Source organism: Macaca nemestrina, chromosome 19, assembly GCF_043159975.1.
Source record: "Macaca nemestrina isolate mMacNem1 chromosome 19, mMacNem.hap1, whole genome shotgun sequence".
Lineage (NCBI taxonomy): Eukaryota > Metazoa > Chordata > Mammalia > Primates > Cercopithecidae > Macaca > Macaca nemestrina.
Window position 1 is genome coordinate 23936305 of NC_092143.1, and position 21666 is coordinate 23957970.

Genomic DNA, 21666 nt, shown 5'->3' on the forward strand with positions numbered 1-21666 from the left:
ACCTGCTGGGCTCAGGTGATCCTCCCTCAGCCTCCCAAGCAGTTGCAACCGCAGGCACGTGCCACCACATCCAGCTAATTTTTTATTTTTGTAGAGTTGAAGTCTCCCCTCCCACCTCGGCCTCCCAAAGTGCTGGATTTATAGGCTTCAGCCACTACACCCAGCCTTTGTGAAGATTGACTAGTGCTTGAGATGATTTTAAGTGATGTATATTAGATGTCATTATTAAAGTGCCACTCATAAGAATCACCTACTTTTTAGCAGTTATTAATTGCTTTTAAAAAATTTAGCATTGAAACCAGCTCACGCTTCTCACCTACAGTCATTTAGAGGAATGGGTAGGACAGTGAGAAAAGAATAGTAGAATATTTAGAAAAAGAAAGTAGGAACCAGCACAGAGCCACTGAGAATGTCATGCCAAACTGGTACAATTTGTTTGTTGTGATGGAATAATTCTATTTTTGTAAATTAGAAGAATGCTAAAGTATGTGTTCATTTAAGAATGTTTTTGAGAGTTTCACAGAATATACGTAGTAGTAGTATGAAGAATTATAATTGGCCGGATGTAGTGGCTCACTCCTGTAATCCCAGCTAAGATGGGCAGATTGCTTGAGCCCATGATTTTGAGACCAGCCTGGGCAACATGGTGAAACCCGATCTCTACAAAAAATACAAAAAGTAGCTGGGCATGGTGGTGCGCCTGTAGTCCCAGCTACTCTGGAGGATCACTTGAGCCTGGGAGATTGAGGCTTCAGTGAGCCGCAATTGTGTTGTTACACTCCAGCCTGGGCGACCAAAAAAAAAAAAAGAATTATAATCAAGTTGAGTTTTAAGTATTAGAAATATCCTATTCAAATGAAATCAAAGAAAATGGTTATATTAAACTTAGTATACTCGTTATCAAATATTTTCTTGAAATAATACATGGCTGCCTTTGAAAACAATGAAAACTGACCAATGAGTGGCATCTCAGAATGAAAGAAGTATGTTGTTTCAATCATGAGAGGCAATTTTTAATTGGGCATGGTGGTACGCTGGTAGTCCCAGCTTCTTGGGATGCTGAGGCAGGGGCATCACTTGCACTGAAGAGTTCAAGACCAGCCTAGGTAACAATGAGACCTTGTCTCATAAAAGAGATAGGTGCCATATTTTAAAGTAGACAGCACCTAGAATATTGTGTTTTTAGACATGGAGCAAATTTTAAAAATCCAATGTATGACAAAGGATCAATGAGTAAAGCTTTTAGTTTTTAACGTGCTGAGGGGAGTTTTTAAATATAGAGTCAAGCTTAAAAAAAAAATGTGAGGCGCATAGTATTATTTTAGGAGCTGATTCCCAATACTATTTTTTCTTTTAATGTTCTAGGAAATAGAATGGATACAGGAATATCGGAAAGAATATAACTTCATTTTATTCTCAGTGAAAAACTATAATTTTAATAAAATTTCCAATGTTAGTCTGTCCCATTGTAATTGTTAAATCTTAATACCCTTTCAACATTCTCTGTAAAGAATTTAATTGCTGGGCGCAGTGGCTAACGCCTGTAATCCCAGCACTTTGGGAGGCTGAGGCAGGCAGATTGCCTGAGCTCAGAAGTTCAAGACCACCCTGGGCAACACGGTGAAACCCCGTCTCTATTAAAATACAAAAAAAAAAAAAAAAAAAAAAAAAAAAAGAACAAAAAACCAGGCGTGGCGGCGTGTGCCTGTAGTCCCAGCTCCTCAGGAAGCTGAGGCAGGAGACTTGCTTGAACCTGAGAGGCGGAGGTTGCAGCGAGCCGAGACGGTGCCACTGCACCCCAGCCTGGGCAACAGAGCAAGACTCCGTCTCTTAAAAAAAAAAAATGATTTGCCGGGCGTGGTGGTTGGCTACTCGGGAGGCTGAGGCTGGAGAATCGTTTGAACCTGGGAGGTAGAGGTTGCATTGAGTCGAGATCGTGCCATTGCATTCTAGCCTGGGCAACAGAGTGAGACTCCATCTCAAAAAAAAAAGAAAAGGAAAAAAAAGTATTTAATTATGACTCTGCCATACTATCACACCAAATTATCACGAACTTGTATATATTGGTGTCTTGCCATGACATCTCTGGAGAAAGAATAGCAGGGCAAACAGCCTTATGATTAATAGTCCTATAGGAGTACTAGTCTTAGTATTATATAATTTAGGTCAATTTTTTTTTTTAAGCCAGAGTTTTGCTCTTGTTGCCCAGACTGCAGTGCAGTGGCATGATCTCGGCTCACCGCAACCTCCACCTCAAGTGATTCTCCTGCCCCACCTTCCCGAGTAGCTGGGATTACAGGTGCCAGTCACCACGCCCGGTTATTTTTTTGTGTGTATTTTTAGTAGAAATGGGGTTTTGCCATGGTGGCCAGGCTATTCTCGAACTCCTGACCTCAGGTGATCCGTCCGCCTCAGCCTCCCAAAATGCTGGGATTACAGGCATGAGCCACCGCACCCAGCCTAGATTAATTTTTACAAAGAATGGAGAATATTTTTATTAGTAATTTAAGGAAATTGATTAAACTTAAAGCATGTTTGTGAAGAAGGATTGTAATTAAAAATGTAAACTTTTTTGGTAGATATTTGTTCAATCGAATCAAGGTGAAGAGGAAACAACACGAATTTCATATTTTACTTTTATTGGTACTCCAGTCCAGGCAACAAATATGAATGACTTCAAACGAGTAAGTTTGCTTAAACGATACTTAGGGATAGTAAAAATATAATTTTAATGAAATAATTTCATGTATCTCAACTGTCATACTTTCTTTTAACCAAATAATTCAAAATCACATCATGTCATAAAATTTTACAAGGGTGAACTAGGATAGAAAGTTCTCCTAACTATATTTTTAGATATCCAGCAAAGTAATCGTTAATAAAAAATGATGTCGTGACTGATAAAGAGTCTTTTAATGAATGACATCAACATAAGGGTAAAAATAATAGTTGGGTTATAGAAAGTGGTTAGTAATAATGGAAAAATGAAAGTAAAATTATTTGAAAGCAATTGTGAGAATTAAAGAACTTAGTTGATACAAAGATTCTGGTGATTATTTCTGATGAAGTTTTAAATTACTTGAATAATTTTATTTAAAAAATAATAGACTGAGTTTTAATATACTGACATGTTAACTTTCCAAACCATGTTTGTATGCTGAAATAGCACATTTCATGAAATAATGATAAACAGGCAAGTTTTCTGAAGTACTTTTATATATCTTTATGTGTGTGCATATAATTTTCTTTTGAAAAGACACAATTACAAGGTTTGTAAAGAATTAATAGGGTACGTGGGACCTTTGTTAATCCAGATTAATTCCTTTTGTACGTCACTGGAACAACTTCTAATGGGCAACAGTTCCCTAAGGTCACTCTTAAATATACAACCACAGATCATCAAAGTGCTACTGAGAGCTGTATCAGTACAGAGCGTTAGTTGCTATATATTCAGTTTAAATGTGGCAGCACAGAATACATAGGCATCCCACTGTCTCTGATGATTGCATCTGGCAGGCAGTCTAGAGCTTGAGGAAGAGTTTCCTTAGGCCTGGCAATTCCTAGATGAAGAGGCTCCCAAGAGACCCCTGTTGTGGAATTGAAGATGGAGAACATCTTGAACACTCTTACTCTTTTTGGTGGCATCTACATATCTGACTTTATTTCACTTGTAGAAAAATGTATTAGATTGCATAACAGAGGATGATCTTACAAAATCGTATGCTGTTCTTACCAAATTGCAAACCTGGACAATAGGTATTTTAACTGGTTGTTTTCCAGTTACTGTTTTCCTGTCTCATAGCGTGATAACGTTTTGGGGACCGCAGGAATAATTATGTACTTAGAGCTGTCATGTCTGGATGTTTCACATATGTATTATGTATCAGAGGAAGCAGAGATTAAGCATCTACATTTTTACGATATGAAATATGTTTTATTGGGAAAATGCGTGAGCAACAAAGACGTCTTGGCTGCCTGCTTTGCCTTTTTGAATTAGATATCATTGGACTTGGCTTTACGTGTGCCTTGTGTGGTTTATTCTTAGCTTAGTTTTTTATAAGATCTATTACTATAAATCTTACTGTTTTCTCATGTCATTTATTTGGCTCTAGTTTCCTGTTTCTCACCTCAGTTTATGCTATTTGATTTTCATTTTTTTCTGTAAATAACCACCATTCTATCTTGTTCATCTTCTTACCAGCTAGCCATTCGGTTAAAGTTTCTCTAATTTGCATGAATAATTACTCATCTAACTATCTGCCTCCACTTCGTGTTTAACTTCCCCCTTACATCCCTTCTAGCCTAGTGTTTTCTCTTTTCTGACTGTCAGACTACCTTTCTGGGGGCTGTCTTTAGGATAGCAAAGGTGTTAGACTTTTTTTGCTTGAGAGTATCTGTGCTTGTTTTATAACAGCCATTCATTTAATTTTTTTTAACTTTAAATTATTATACGGTAGCAGTTCTCAAGCTTTTTGGACTTGAGACCTCTTTATATTAATACTATTGAAGACCAAAAAGAACTTTTGTTTATGTGGGCTATATTTATCTGATATTTGCCATTTAGAAGTTAAAACTGGGAAATATAAAAAATACTTGTAAATAATGAACACATGTTAACAAATATTTTTAAATAAAAAATAAGCATATTTTCTAAAAAACCAATTTGGTAAGAAGAAGAGTATTAATTTAGAATTTCATGGTTTTTTTTTGTGGTTTTTTTTTTTTTGAGACAGGGTTTTGTTCTGTCACCCATGCTGCAGTGCAAGAAGCACAGTTATGGCTTACTGCAACCTCAAACTCCTGGGCTCAAATGATCCTCCAGCCTCAGCCTCCTGAGTAGCTGGGACTACAGGCGAGCACCACCACACTCAGCTAATGTTTTATTTGTGTGTGGGGACAGGGTCTCACTATGTTACCCAGGCTTCTCTGTTTACGAGCCTAAAAGCATCCTTTCCTTCTCATATCTGCTTCTGCATTCAGTCAGCTTTCCTGTCACACATCATATAGCCCCTGGAAAACTCCCCTGGATACTTGTGAAGAGCATGAGAGTCTAAAAGGCAAAAAAACGATTTAGCATTATGAAAATAGTGTTGACCTCCCAGACTCCTTGAGAGGGTCTTGGAGACCACACTTTGAGAACTGCTACAAGAATAATTTGAATACCATAATCTACTCCCTTGTTGGTGTTCTGGGCTTCTTAGCCCCTTGCTTTTAATGTTTAATAAATTTTAATTGATAAGTGATTTTCTTATGTATATTAATATTACATTTTTTTGTAATATTTCTGAATGACATTTGTACTGTAGTCACTCATTGTCTTTTAGGGTTATTCTTTAAAAGTGAGCTAGTATTTCATTGTTTTTATATTTTACAAAGCAATAACTTCAATGTAGTTAAAAAAAAAAAAAAAGAGGTATGGTATGTTTTGTCCTTATGGTACGATGCTAGTACAGTAGTCTCTCCTTACCCGTTGGGGGGGCGGTGGGGAGGAATATGTTCTTAGACCCCCCAGTGGATGTCTGGAACCACAGACATTAACAAACCCTACTGTGTGTTTTCCGTCCAGACGGTTTCCAACTTATGATGGTTCAAGTTTACAGTGCTGCAAAATTGATATGCATTCAGTAGAAACCATTCTCTTAAGTGTGGGGCAGTTTTGCGTTTTTGACTTACAGTATTTTCAACTTACAATTGGTTTACTTATTTTTATTTTTTTGAGATGGAGTTTCACTCTTGTCACCCAGGCTGTAGTGCAGTGGTGTGGTCTCAGCTCACTGCAACCTCCGCCTCCCGGATTCAGGTGATTCTCCTGCCTCAGCCTCCGGAGTAGCTAGGATTACAGGTGCCTGCCACCATACCTGGCTAATTTTTGTAATTTTAGTAGAGATGGGGTTTCACCATGTTGGTCAGGCTGGTCTCCAACTCCTGACCTTACCACCTGTCTCGATCTCCCAAAGTACTGGGATTAGAGGCATCAGTCACTGCGCCTGGTCTTTACAATGGGTAGTCGGGATATATTACCCTATCGGAAGTGGAAGAGCATCTGTACATATATACATGCCGCTGATAATGTTTAATGTATAAATTAGGCACAGTAAGAGATTAACAACAAAGCCAGGGCATGGTGGCTCACGCCTGTAATCCCATCACTTCGGGAGGCCAAGGCAAGAAGATGACTTAAGTCTGGGAGTTCAGGACCAGCTGGCAAACATAGGAAGACTCCATCTCTATTTAAAAAAAAAAAAAAAATTACTCATGCAAGGCAGTGGGCGCACCTATAGTCCCAGCTACTTGGGAGGCCGAGGTGGGAAGATCATTTGAGCCCAGGAGTTCAGGACCAGCCTGATAAACATAGTAAGACTCCATCTCTGTAAGAATATACACACACACACAATTACCCAGGCAAGGTGGTGGGCACATCTGTAGTTCCAGCTACCTGGGAGGCTCAGGTGGGAAGATTACTTGAACCCTGGAGTTCAAGGCTGCAGCGAGCTAGGATCATGCCACTCTACTCCAGCCTGGGTGACAGAGCAAAACCTCATATCAAAAAAAAAAAAAAAAAAAAAAAAAAGATTAACAACAACTAATAATAAAATAGAGCAATTACAACAATATACTGTGGTTAAAAGTTAACATGGATATGGTCTCTCCCATGCTTGCTCTTCTCTCACTGTCTCAAAATATTTTATTGTACTGCACCATAGGCAGTTGAAACTGCAGAAGGTGAAAGCACGGATAAGGAGGGACTACTGTTCAGTCATGATCTCTGGTCTACAGCAAGTCTATATTCTTGTAGATGGTGGACAAACAGGGGAAGTTAATCAAAATTAATCAAAGCTTAGTTCAAGGGTCTCTTTGTCCACAGAGTATTCTCAGATGTTACCAGCTAAGTTACTTTTCCTTTTCCTCCTACAATGACTGGGAAAATCTGAGAATACTTTGTAAAGAAAGAGGGCCTTCAACTAAGTTTTGAGAGTAGAATTTGTACAGTTCAACAGACAGCTATGGGCACCCTTGATAGAATGGAGAAGTAGGGACCTGGACATGAACTTAGGAAGGTGGAGGATTCATTCAAGGACAAGTCACATATGGCGTGTCTTTTTCTTTTACTCGTTTGGTCAGTCTGAATTAGTATATACATAGTAATTAGAATTGAAAATTTCTTTTTTTTTTTGAGACGGAGTCTTGCTGTGTCGCCCAGGCTGGAGTGCAGTGGCGCGATCTGGGCTCACTGCAAGCTCTGCCTCCCAGGTTAACGCCATTCTCCTGCCTCAGCCTCCAGAGCAGCTGGGACTACAGGCACCTGCCACCACACCCAGCTAACTTTTTTGTATTTTTAGTAGAGACAGGGTTTCACCGTGTTAGCCAGGATGGTCTCGATCTCCTGACCTTGTGATCTGCCCACCTTGGCCTCCCAAAGTGCTGGAATTACAGGCGTGAGCCACCGTGCCCGGCCTAGAATTGAAAATTTCAAAATAGATTTGGCATATGTTTTATAGGCACAGGGAGGAAAATTATGATGACCACTGTGTAGTGAAGGGTGCTATATACAATGGCTTAATGAATGATAAAGTAGATCGAATGTTTAGCATTTTTAGTTTATATTTTTATCTTATGTGAGCTGTTTCTGGATAATTTCAGTTTTCAGTATGTCACTGACTTCCTTATGTCACTAAGATGACAGAAGCTAAGGTAATGCTGTTGAATCTCCAATGCTGATAGAAATCTTAGACAACCTTTCATGCTATTACAGGTTTTAAGGTTAGACTTTTAAGGTTTGGCAGACTAGATACCCCTTCTACTTGTCTGTTTTTGGTTCTTATAGGCATCATGCACACATTATAATCTATACTTTGGCTGTTTGTTGTTGTCAATAGATTTTTTGTATTGCAGCATGAAAAACTTGCCATTGCCATCTTAATTGGAAGTAGATGGTTTTGCTAAAATACGCTGTTTATATGGATTGCTTTATTTTAATACAGAATTTTAAATTAAAATTATAAAAATAAAAAATGAGAAAATTATAGGGGCTTCTGCTTCTTAGGAAATGAGGTGCATGTGAAAATATTTTTATCACTATAATAAAAATAGACTTTTCTAAACTGGCCATTCACCGTATCAGCTATTTTTGTAACATTTCTGTCTGTTTATTTTTCAGCTTTTTTAATCCAACTCAAATGAACTAAAAACAGAAGATATTTTAAAATGAAGTAATATAAAGATTGACCTTGTCTTACTCTACTCCCCTCCTTGCTTCTCTGCTCATCTAGCACCTGTCTGCTCTCACCCTTCCCATGTTCTCGCCATTGTTGGTGCAAGATTTCTACAGCTTCTATCATCTGGATCAGCCTTGTTACCTAGGTTTCCTCAACCATCTCTTTCTTCAGATCTCATCCTAGTTGTGTTTCTCAATTGGCCTTTTGTTTTGGCTTTCGTTTTGGGCTTGCAACTAGGTGCTTTAATTTTATTACCATACCGTGTTGCTCACTAGCCTTTTTACTTTTTTTACTTTCTACCGTTTTATATTTAATTTTGTACTACATTTTGAGAGGTAAAATCACAATAAACTTAAATTGTTATAAGTGGTTTTAGATTTAACTAGTTGTTGAGTAATGTTTTAATCCATTCTAAACTTTAAATTTTATTTCCTAGGAACTATAGAATTCTTTTGGAAATCAAATATAGCAGTTGCATCAAGTTCTTTTATATTTGTGCTAGTTTAATATGTTGATTGCGTTTCAGTTGAGGGGTGTTAGTTTTCTTTTCCTCGTTGGAACGTTAGCCCCAAAGTCCTTTTGATGATTGCTTGGGGCGTGTCCTCCGCTTTTGCCCAAGTGAGCTCAAAACCAGTTGAAGGACTTATGGACTGAATATTAGGCTGGGTTAACATATTAATATAGAAGATCAATGGACTCTCTGAATAAATATAAATAAAAAGTATTTGAATAAATATTTTTTACACCTAATTTTTATGTACGTAGATTTTGGTTTGTCTGAGGTGTAATATAAAGACTTAAGAATGAATAAAAGAGCTTTACGTTTGGGATGACAATCCATGTTGGAATGTTGAATTTCTTCTTTTTTACAGAAAATACACATTGGCAAGTTGAGAGTTATCAGCCTGTGAAACAGTATGCAGATTTGTGTCTTCTGTATCACATCTGCTAGAAGTTTAATTTTTAATATTATTTGTTTTTGTTTTCTTTTGCTTAATCTAATAGCTTTGTGTTTTGTGTTTCCCAAGTAATAAAATGATGAATAATGCTCTCAGTGTTTATCAGCACAAAATTTACTTGTGATAGAGATAATGCCACTTCCCCTTCTAGTGGCTCTTAAAACCGGAATTTCTTACTCTTATCCACATTCTCTTGTATGAAACTGCCTTTTATCATCTTGCTAGCTTGTGAGCTTTCTAACATGGTGTCTTTGGACCAAAGGGGAGTTCTTTTAAGGTACTAGAAGTGATTTTTCTCAGGGTGGGAAAAACATTTCTAGGATTGTGTGATTGGGATTTCAGTGGAAAGCTTTCAGGTCTCTCATAAATGATGTTGACCCAGCTATGTTATATTTTAGACCAGACATGTACTGATGACCTTTATGTGTTTTGCTGGTATAGATACTGCCATTTAGAATAGAATCAATTTAAAATACGAAAATTACATTTATAAATGTACACAGAAATCTTTCTACGCAAATATACATTCAGTATTTTGCAAGTGGGTTTCTTTAGAGGCATTTTTGCTCTAAGAATATATTATCTAATGATAAACTTTAAGTTTTAGGTAAATTTCTCAATTAGAACATAATTTTCTAACTCTCCTGCACAGAATTTGTTTTCTAGATTTGTTGGTGGAAAACAAATTTTTATTCTTCACATTTTTATGCTGCCACATATATAGCAACCAGAATGTTTTTTATAACCCTCCAGTAGAGGATTTTTCTAATCATTGACAGAAACAAGGTTTATTCGTTTCATTTTTAGTAGTACTCTTACACCAGGGTTTTTTTCTTAAACCAGAAAAAATGAGTCACTTTTAATCTGTTTTCATTGCATGTCGATGTTTTGCGGGGGGAAGTCTGGAAATTTGCTATGTTGGGCATGAAGACATGAGTTCAGCATACCCTTCTAATTCCAGATTCTTTTGTGATCAACATTTGATTTCTAACTAAAAATAGTATGTCAAATATGTTTTACTCATATAGCATCATTTTTAAAATTAACTTCTTTAAACTTTCAACCTTGTTTTTAAAAAATTGCTCTACTTAAAAACAAAAAAAAAACTGTGTGAAACCAAAAATAGCCCGCATGTGTTTTATGTGTAATTCCTGTGGCTGGGGTGGGAGGAGAGGTCACAGTTTGCTTCAACAGTGAAAATACATTGCATGCCAGAAAAAATCCAAGGATAAAAATTAATACCAAGGTTTTAAACTGAGTACTATATTAGTTTTTTTTAATAACGCATATTTAAAATCAATAGGATGTACATATAAATTTATTTTTGTCTTTCTAGGTAGTTGGCAAAAAAGGAGAAAGCCACTAAGGTGCAAAAGACACTGGACAACCATATTGCAATCAGATCTACAGCTCCTGGATAATTGCTTGATTCTCGCCAGAGACTGTCAATGTTTCATTCATTGCCATTACCAATAAATCATTGCTTTTGTTCAGATGGTATCACTAGTGTTTCCATTGTAATCTTGACACATGCAATTGTAAATAAAAGTCACTACTTTTGCCAAGCTTAATTTTTGTCATTCTAAATCAGTATTTTCTCTTTCCATGTATTTGAAAATTGGTCAACTTCTGATTTTAGAGGAGAGTTAAATGTCTGGTAGTATATTGATTGAAAGCCAGTTTCTTTAGAAAAGGAGAAACTGGTTTAGGGAATTAAGGAGTACATGTGCACACATTCATAGCAAGTGATTTTGATAAGTGAACTTGGAACAGCTAACCATGTTAAATCAGCACTAACTTGCATTTCTGTTAAAGGACATTTGGATATCTGAGCTATAGAAATGACTGAAATTATAAATTAGAAGAAATAAACAGGTTTAATGAGATTTCGCTACTCTTACCTAAAACTTAGCTAGTGGGTCCACAAATTCTTGCTTGGTATATACCAAGATTTTAATCTCTTCTGGTAAACTTTAAAATTTGAGTCAGCCCTTTTTTTTTTATTTTTTTAAACTAATAGAAGAATGTGGAAATCAGATAGTTGGGGAAAAAATACAGCACAGGGAATTCAGAAAACAGTAGGAATTGGCCAGGCGCAGTGGCTCATGCCTGTAATCCCAGTACTTTGGGAGGCTGAGGCGGGCGAATCACCTGAGGTCAGGAGTTCGAGACCAGCCTGGCCAACATGGTGAAACCTCGTCTTTACTAAAAATACAAAAAGTAGCCAGGCATAGTGGCGGGTGCCTGTAATCCCGCCTACTTGGGAGGCTGAGACAGGAGAATCGGCTGAACCCAGGAAGCAGAGGTTGCAGTGAGCTGAGATTGCGCCCCAGCCTGAGCAACAAAGAGCAAAACTCCATCTCAAAAAAAAAAAAAAGAAATTATTACCTTTAATCAAGTATGTATTATCTGAACTACCAAAACGTGCAGTGTAAATATACAGAGAACATGTTTTAAGGTTGAAAATGAGGTGCCCAAATAGAAATGTTTAAAAGGTCTTTCACAAAAGGCTGGTAAAATATCTATTCATTACCTTTTTTATCTTAAAATTGTAATCAAAAAAGTATTAGTAGATTTAATTTTAAAATTTGAGTATTTTAAAAACTTTTTAAAGAGTACATAAGACTGTAACATTGTGATTCAGGTGAACATTTGAGGGCATTCTTGTCTGGGAATATGGTAGAGATACCATTTGCCTTTGTGAGAGCAGTATATTTATACTTGTCTATGAAACAATTCTACAGAAGTTTTAGTGTTGAAAGAGTCCCTTTCTGAAACTCAAGTGTCATTGGTTTAGTTCATTTGTATATGGGCACGTTAACTGGTCTGTGATGATGTCTGTATTTTAACACTCCTTACTTAGACCATCTCAGATTAATCACATCTGAAATTAAGGATAAGATTAATACACAAGGTTTTGGTTTACAGTTTTGTATACTTAACCTTTTTGAGTAATTGTTAAAGTGCCTCATCCTAAGTATTGGTGACCTTTTCCTATTTATACTTGACAGTTTGAAAAACCCAGTGAAAGAAATTTCGTATTTGTAAAGGATTGGGCATCAGATTTATATTGTTTATGTGACTTTTCTATAACAATTGGTTGCGGTATGCAAGCATTACATAATTCAAATTGTAAATAGAATGGTGAAAAATGAATGTTTACAGGTAACTATAACATGTTTCACTTATGGGAAATCTTACTATTCCAAATAAATATGCATAATTGACATTTAAAATATCAAGCTGAAATGCTAATGTTTTCTCCTAAAACAGTATATATATACACGTATGTGTGTATATATATAACATTTATATATAACACTGAATTTTCCAGATGAATAAGAGCATTTGAAAAAATGTAACTCTAGTTATTTTAACTGAAGTCATTTATGAGTGCATCTAGAAAACTGGTATTTGGTTTCTTGTTCATTTTGTCAGACATAGCAAAAAAGAATCTCATTGTGTATTTTGTTACATTGACATCAGGTGCTTTTGATGAGAAACATTGAAATACGATGTTCATAATAGAAACAAAAGTAAAGTATTGCAGTAGGAAGTCTTTGTCAGCTAAATGCTGAAGCCAAGAGTACTACAAGGTACCACATTCTTGTGCCCGTGGCAGGCTTTTATAATCTTCTGAGTTCTTTTTGACATCAAGTCCCACATTGTTCCCCAGTCTCAATATACTGTTGGAGGCAGCGACTTAACAATTAGAGTTGAAACCCGTCTGCCATCCTTTGTCTCAATGTTTGAGGATGTATGCAGTGTTTTTGGCAGCGATTATAGGAATGCTGTTATATATTTGGCCTCAGCAGTTTATTTATGGCTGCAATTAATATCGCTGATCATGGGATTTTAAACCTAAAATAGTTCAGATCCTCCCTTGTTCCTCTTAATATCTAAAAGCTTTGATTCTGTAATAAGAATAAAGTTTTGGAGTTGAATAAATTAGTTACACCCCTTCCTTTGTAAGCTTTAAAAACATGAAATATAAGGCTTACTCATGTTGCTTGTATTGATACTCATTTAGTTCAATTTAGTAGGTTAATTTTTATGTGAGATATATCTCTTCTGGAATTGATGATTTGTGATCTTAGACGATTTTTTTTTTTTTTAAGATAAGTAACTTAGAAATCCAGCTGGAAACAGTGGCTCACGCCTGTATTCCCAGCATTTTGGGAGGCCGAGGTGGGTGGATCACTTGAGGTCAGGAGTTTGAGACCAGCCTACCCAACATGGAGAAACCCTGTCTCTGCTAAAAATACGTGGTGGCAGGTGCCACACCCAGCTACTTCGGAGCCTGAGGCAGGAGAATCGCTTGGACCCAGGAGGCAGAGGTTGCAGTGAACCAAGATCGTGCCACTGCACACCAGCCCAGGTGACAGAGTGAGATTCTGTCTAAAAAAAAAAAAAAAAAAAAATCCATTCACAGAACTGCTAAAGAAAAACTAGAGAAATACTTTGCTCATTTAGCTTTAAAAGTCATTATTAGAGGTGTGTATTTTGCAAAGTTTTCTAAATATGGATTATGCTTTATAATATAAAGCAAGTACATATGCATATAGTAGTTAAATAAATTTTAAAATATTGACTTTACCCAGTTAAGCCTATACTTCTTAAGGAAGACTACAGATGTCATTTTAAGCATGTTTTAAAATTCAGGTTTTATTTTTAGATCAATAAGGTTTTTTTTTTTTTATATTCTTAGCACTATAGGAATAAGGACAGTGAAGATTTGTAGGCTAATAAGATTGCTTTCAAACTTTGTGGCCCATGTAAAATTCTTAGTTGGAGAATGTGTAATTAGAAAACTATAAGATAAAGAGATAACCTTTAGAATTTGAATGTACTAAAATTGTACACAGCTTGGAATAATATTAAAATCTTAAGGATATGCAATGTTAAAACTGCTATTTTTCCTTTGTGCTTGCTATGCTTCTCTATGGAAGAGGAATTTTATTTTGGAATTATTTCTAAGTTGAACAGACCAGAATTAATTGTGGAAACATGATCTGTTGGTTTATAATTGGACACGCATTTGGAGATATTGGCTCGTCATACTGCCTAGGAGCAAGATCTGAGGTTTGAATCCCTACTCCTCCACTTGTTAGCTGTGTCATCTTGAGCAAGTAACATCCTTCAGAGCTTGAATTTCTTCTTGTGTAAAAATAGGAACATCTATCTCTTAGACTTGTTCTGAAGATGTGCCTTAGTTTGTATCTGGAACAAGGATAAGTATCTTCTGTATCCTGCTTTCATCTGTCACTGCTTTTTAGGCCATCATTACTTACTTGGCATAATGCAGTGCCTCCTTTGTCTCCTTGCTTCTGGTCTGGCCTGCCTCATGTATCCTCCGCATGGCTGCTGGTTTTCTTTATGGGGTCTCTAGCCTCCCCATGCCCTTCAATGTATTGCAGTATATTACCAGGTACCAGAACGTACCCTAATATCTTATGCCTTCCTCTGACCTAACTTTACCATCTGACAAATTCCTACTAATCTACAAGGCTGAGTCCAAGCAAAACTGATACCGGGAATAATCATAACAATTGTGCACGCCTCCTCGGCTGCCATAGCACCTTGCCATTATTTCATCCAGATACGTATCAGGCTACTTGTAATTATTTGTAGTCTTATTTGGACCACTAGATTGTGAGCCGTAATACAAGGATTTTGTCTCTAGTGTTAAGCCAGTTTATTTGGTTTCTATCATCATTAAATACATGTTGAACAAATTCTCAGGGCCCAAGGGGAGATTGGGGTGAGTCAGAGATAAAGTAGGAATTTGCAGTTGAGGAAGGTAAGGAAGATAATTTAGCTGAAGTAAAGGAAAAGTGCATAGTGTGTTCGTAGAGTGGGAGTTAAGTGTAAGAGACATTCTAGGGAAGTGAGGAAGGAGAAGAAGCTGGAAGAGCAAGTAGAGACCGTAACGTGGAGCTCCTCTTATCATGTGAGAGAGAGCAAACTTTATCCTTAATTTATGGGAGGAGCGAGCATAGAGAAGTCCATGATGTCTCACAAGTTTCTCACTTTTACAATTGAATATAGAAGTAGCTCTTACATTCAGTTCTACAATTGAATATAGAAGTAGCTCTTACATTCAGTTCTACAATTGAATATAGAAGTAGCTCTTACATTCAGTTTTACAATTGAATATAGAAGCAGAACATTCAGAGGGGAAGATGAATATGGTTTGGGGTACATTGCCTTAAAATGCATTTTTGGTATTTGGGTGGTGATGTCTAGTAAGTAAAAAGCCAGGAATGTGATTTTAGAGCTTAGAGCTAGAAGCAGGGAACTAGGAGTTGTTTAGATGATGAAAACTTAAATAGGTATATGAATGGGAATTTTTAGAGAGAACATAAAGGGAGAGAATGAAACCGAGGAGCAAATGTTAGGGAATCCTAAGAAATATTAAAGAATTGGGAGAAGAGGAACCTGGAAGGTAGAGTAGTGAACAGGAAAGGGAGGAAAAAAGGGAGGTGGTAATAAAGTAGTGTTAATGAATCCAAGAGGGAGCAGTCATCGTCTTCAAATGTGATACTGAAATTAGTTGGGATGTCCAGTTGTTTAATCCATTAAATTGTAGAAACAGTCTTTCTCGTGCTTAATTATAGGAATCATTGATTATATTAATACACTTTTCAGCTGAAAGAAGCATCAGCAGACAGAAGTATTCTGAAACCCTTCTGGCAAAGAAATGTAGACGCTTTTATAGTCTACCGTTGAACAGTTTTACATGACACTTAGCAAGGCTTGGAGATGGATAGCACTATTTTGTAAAAGAATATGAAACACTGCTTTGTCATTAAAGGATCATTAAAGTTGTCATTAAAGGATCTTATAATCAGGTGCTTTTTCTCTTGTATTTTGTTTATAGCTTTTGTCCTGTCTGTCATCCTAGTACTGTTTTTCTTGATTGCTTTTGTTCTCTTAAAAGTTTCTAATTTCACAAAGATGATTCCTGTCAGAGTCCTGAATGGGTCGTTGAGATGCCTTAGTAATAAGGGTTCTAATTTTGGGGGGCAGTATCAAATATATTGTTAATACCTGCTCTTCTGGGGTTTCCAGTAAAAAGGAACTCCTTCATTAGATCCCTGTAATCTCCCTGTGACAAAGTATAGTAGAAATAGTATCACAGTTTCATTTCCGTGGCCACGTAATTATCTCAAAGGAATTGACACATTGACAGTATTAAGGACGCTGCTGCATGAGTTTAGCCTTGACTGCAGGTGACTTTTACTTTTAAAAGTGGATATTTAACTCAAAACAGACAACGGCAGGGAGCCTGGGCATAAATGCATAGGTCAACTGGAACCACTGGGATAGGCTTGTACAGAGGTGAATAGATGTCCATTAAAAATTCCTTCTTGGCCAGGCGTGGTAGCTCACACCTGTAATCCCAGCATTTAGGGAGGCCAAGACAGGCAGATCACTTGAGGCCAGGAGTTCGAGACCAGCCAGGCCAACACGGTGAAACCGTGTCTCTACTAAAAATACAAAAATTAGCCAGGTGTAATGGTGTGTGCCTGTAATCCCAGCTACCCAGGAGGCTGAGGCAGGAGAATGGCTTGAACCTGGGAGGTGGAGGTTAAAGTGAGCCAAGATGGTGCCATCACACTTCAGACAGAGCCAAACTCCATCTCAAAAAAAAAAAAAAAAAATTTTTTTTATTTGAATCCAGGAACCATAAGGGAAAGATATTTGGGTGTTTACATTTAGGTTTCAATTTTTACCTTTAAAAAATTTTCGGCGTGGTGCAGTGGCTCAGGCTTGTAATCCCAGCACTTTGGGAGGCTGTGGCGGGTGGATCGCCTGAGGTCAGGAATTCAAAACCAGCCTGGCCAACCTGGCAAAACCTCATCTCTACTAAAAATACAAAAATTAGCCAGGCGCGGTGGTGGGTGCCTTTAATCCCAGCTAGTCAGGAGGCTAAGGCAGGAGAATCGCTTGAACCTGGGAAGTGGAGGTTGCAGTGAGCCGAAATCATGCCATTGCACTCCAGCATGGGTTACAGAGTGGGACTCTGTCTTAAAAAAAAAAAAAAAAAAAAAAAACCTAGTATAAAAATATTAACCTGCATTTTATAGAATTGCTTCATTACTTCCTCATTTTGGTCCAATGTACTTGCTTTACAGAGTGCTCTAAGCAATTGTTACTACGATTCTCTTTAATAAATATATGCCATTTCAGGAATTAGCTGTTTTATGTACATATAACTTTATCATAATGCTAGTAACTTATTTTATGGAATGAGATAAGCTTCTTTAGAAGATTTACAAGCCATTTGTTATGTATAGCAGTTCTCACCCAGAACAGTATCTCAAATTTATTTTACTATTTTATTTCATTTTTGGAGATAGGGTCTCACTGTGTTGCCAGGCTAGAGTGCAGTGGCATGATCAGGTATATTTAGATAAAACAGATTATTGATTACTTTAGTATAATATTAATCCAAAGTTATTTAAGCCGTATATACGTGCATGTGTACACACACACACGCACACACACACGCTAGAAATCCAAACTCCTTTCATGATAAAACACTCAACAAACAAGGAATAGAACATTCTTAACTTGATAACGGCATTTACCAAAAGCCCACAGCTAATATCACACTTTATGGTAAGAGACTGGGTACTTTCTGCTAAGATTAGGATTTAAAAAAAAGATGTCTGCTGTCACTGCTTATAGTCAACATTGTGTTGGAGGTTCTAGTCAGGTTAATATGTCAAGAAAAAGAAATAAGCATCCAGATCAGAAGAGAAGGAGTAAAACTATTCACAGAAGACGTAATATTGTATGTAGAAAATACTAAAGGAATCCACCTAGCACTAATATGAGTTCAACAAGGTTTCAGGATAAAGGGTCTATATACAAAAAAAAAAAAAAAAATCATTTTTCTACACACAATGAACAATCTGAAAATGAAATTAAGCAAACAATTCATGATAGTATCAAAAGAATAAACTAGGAATAAAAAGATGTGTAAAACTTATACTCTGAAAATTACAAAACATTGTTGAAAGAAATTAAGATATAAGTAAAAGAAAACATCCTGTGGTCACGAATCAGAAAACTTTATTAACATGGCAATCCTCCCCAAACTGATCTACAGATTCAGTGCAATCTCTATTGGAATTCTAGCTGACTTCTATATTGAAATTGACAAACTGAATCTAATATAAAATTTCAAAGAATCTAGAATATCCGGAACAATCCTGAAAAAGAAGTACAAAGGAGGACTCACACTACCTGATTTAAAAATGTGTTAAAAACTAACAATCAAGACAGTGTCATACTGGAACTATTAAACTCTTATAAGAAAACATAGAGGTAAATCTTCATGACCTTGGATTTGGCAAAGGATTCTTAGGTACGACCAAAAGTATGAACAAAGAAAAAGTAGGTAAATTGAAGTTTCATAAAAATTGAAACCTTTTGTGCTTCAAAGGACACCATCAAGAAAGTGAAAAGACAACCTACAGAATGTAAGAAAATATTTAGACATCGTATCTCTGAAAAAGGACTGGTATTTTGACTACGTAAAGAACTCTTACAACTCAATAATAACAACAAGCCAATGTTCTTTTTTGTTTTTTTTGTTTTTTTTTTTTGTTTTTTTTTTTTGAGATGCAGTCCTGCTCTTGTCGCCCAGGCTGAAGTGCAATGGCGTGGTCTCGGCTCAAGGCAAATTCTGCCTCCTGGGTTCAAGGGATTCTCCTGCCTCAGCCTCCTGAGTAACTGGGATTCCAGATGCCCACTACCACACCTGGCTAATTTTTTTGCTTTTGGTAGAGATGGGGTTTCACCATGTTGGCCAAGCTGTTCTTGAACTCCTGACCTCAGGCAATCCATCCTCCTCAGCCTCCCAAAGTGCTGGGATTACAGGCATGAGCCACCATGCCTGGCCAAGAACAACCCAATTTTAAAAACAGGCAATATGAATTGAAAAGATTCTAGACAGCCTTAGTCATCAGAAAAAAATGCAATTCAAAACCACAATGAGATACTACTGCATATCCACATACTACTAAATATACCTGATCGTGCCACTGCACTCTAGCCTGGCAACACAGTGAGACCCTATCATATCCACAGGGAAGCTAGAATTGAAAATTCATACAACAACAAGTGTTGGTGAGGATGTGGAGCAGTCGCAACCCTCCTACACTACTGGTGGGGATGTAAAATGGTTTAGCTCCTTTGGAAAACAGTTTGACAATTCTTTATATGATGAAACATAGATTTACCATATGACCCAATCATTCCATTTCTAGTTATATGCCTAAGAGGAAAAAAAAAAATATGTCCACACAAATACCTGTACCTGAATGTTTATAGCAGCGTTATTCATAATAATCCCAAAGTGGAAACAACCCAAATGTTCATCAATGGACAAATGAAAAACACAACATGGTGTATCCATCCATGTTGGCCAGGCTGGTCTCGAACTCCTGACCTCAGATGATCCGCCCGCCTCAGCCTTCCAAAGTGCTGGAATTACAGATGTGAGCCACTGTGCCCGGCCTGGGACTTCTTTTAAATGTGGTAGAAATGTTTTAAAATTTATTGTGATTGTGTGCATATCTGAATATACTAAAAACCATTGAATTCTACACTTTAAATGGAGGAACTGTAAGATATGTTAATTATACCTCAATAAGCCTATCAAAAAGGAAATAAAAATAAAAACAATGCAAATATACATGATTAGCATAGTAGTAAATTAGGAAGAGAAAGATTTCATCTGAATGTGACCCTCAGTTTAGAGATTGATATAGTTTGGGTTTGTGTCTCCACCCAAATCTCATGTCAAATTGGAGGAGGGGCCTGGCGGGAGGTGATCGGATCATGAGGGCAAACCTCCCCTTTGCTGTCTTGTGATAGAGCTCTCATGAGATCTTTTTTTTTTTTTAAGTGTGTAGCACTTTCCCCCTTGCCCACTCTCTCTTCACTGCTGCCACGTGAAGACGTACCTTCTTCCCCTTCACCCTTCCACCATGATCGTAAGTTTCCTGAGGCCTCCTCAGCCATGACTTCTGTGGAACTGTGAGTCAATTAAACCTCTTTTCTTTGTAAATTACCCAGCCTGAGTTAGTTCTTTATAGCATTGTGAGAATGGAATAATACAGAGGTCTTCATATTTGCAATGTTATCTGAACTAAGAAAAAAACCTACACAAGTTCACTTGTACATTGTACATTGAATTTATACTTTTACATACTTGATTTTTTTTTAATTATAAGGCAAATATAAGAAATGTTTAAAGTATAATGTTTATGCAATAAAATTTACATGAATGAATGGCAAACTACTTGCAATTTACTTTTGTGATGACATATACAAACACACACACCCCACATGGATAAAAGGCATCATCTGTAAACCCAAATCTGAAATTCTGCCATGTTTAATTTGCCCTTTTATTTTATGACTCTTTGATTTTTCATGAAGAATTTTAATTCAATGAAAACTTTTAAATGTTTTATAAATTCTGTAAAGAATAATTTAGATAAAGAAAGGGGTTTAGGGCCTTTTCTGCCCTTTGGTTTTTTTTCTCTCTATCCTTTCAAGGAGTACTAGTTACTAGCTTATCAATGAACATCGCAGTACTTTGCTGTTTACATTTTAGCTCAGTCTCTGAAGCCATTTAAAATTGACATCTATTTTAAGATGAAACTTCTCCCCCTTTTTAAAAACATTTTTAAAGTTCATATGCATCTTTCAATTTTTTGTCATCACAGTTTAATTGACTGTTCTTTCTAATTTTTTTTTTTTTTTTTTTTTTTTTTTGAGACGGAGTCTCGCTCTGTCGCCCAGGCTGGAGTGCAGTGGCGCGATCTCGGCTCACTGCAAGCTCTGCCTCCTGGGTTCACGCCATTCTCCTGCCTCAGCCTCCCGAGTAGCTGGGACTACAGGCGCCCACAACCGCGCCCGGCTAATTTTTTGTATTTTTAGTAGAGACGGGGTTTCACCGTGGTCTCGATCTCCTGACCTTGTGATCCGCCCGCCTCGGCCTCCCAAAGTGCTGGGATTACAGGCGTGAGCCACCGCGCCCGGCCGCGACTGTTCTTTCTAAAGAGACTTCTTGCAGTCTATAGAATCTCAGAATCAATGAAATACAGGAGATTCCTTGCCCCTTTTGCTTTTAAAGGGCATTAAAGAAGAGAAAGGGATATTAGGGAAAAAAAGAGATTAATTTGAACCCAGGGAAATTTGTGATTCAGTTGTACTTTTATAAGTGTTCATATCCATAGAACATTTTCACAGCTCAGTATTTATAATTCTTGAACTAAAAACTTTCACATGCCAAATGAATATTTTAATCTTTCACTTGGAGAATACATTTACAGGTAGGAAGTTATTTCAATGCTTAGTTTTCCAAAATCTTTAGCTTATTTAATGCAGTCACCATTCTCCCGATAGGCTGGTCTTACCTATAAAATAATAAAGATTAGCTCATGCCTTCTGGAGAATAAAGGCCTCAG

At 37.0% G+C, this 21666-nt stretch overlaps 1 protein-coding gene across 2 annotated transcripts in view; it reads left to right on the forward strand.

Moving 5' to 3' along the window:
- Window positions 1-15695, forward strand: part of LOC105477092 (thioredoxin like 1) — a 42202-nt gene extending 26507 nt beyond the window's left edge. The window contains exons 7-9 of one of the 2 annotated variants that reach the window (XM_011733437.2): window positions 2580-2684; window positions 9089-9131; window positions 10512-15695. In XM_011733437.2, coding sequence (XP_011731739.1) covers window positions 2580-2684; window positions 9089-9127 — 144 coding nt within the window. In that variant the 3' untranslated portion in view covers window positions 9128-9131; window positions 10512-15695. The remainder of the gene's footprint in view (window positions 1-2579; window positions 2685-9088; window positions 9132-10511) is intronic. The other variant, XM_011733438.2, reaches the window with a different exon arrangement.
- The last annotated feature ends 5971 nt before the right edge of the window (window positions 15696-21666 follow it).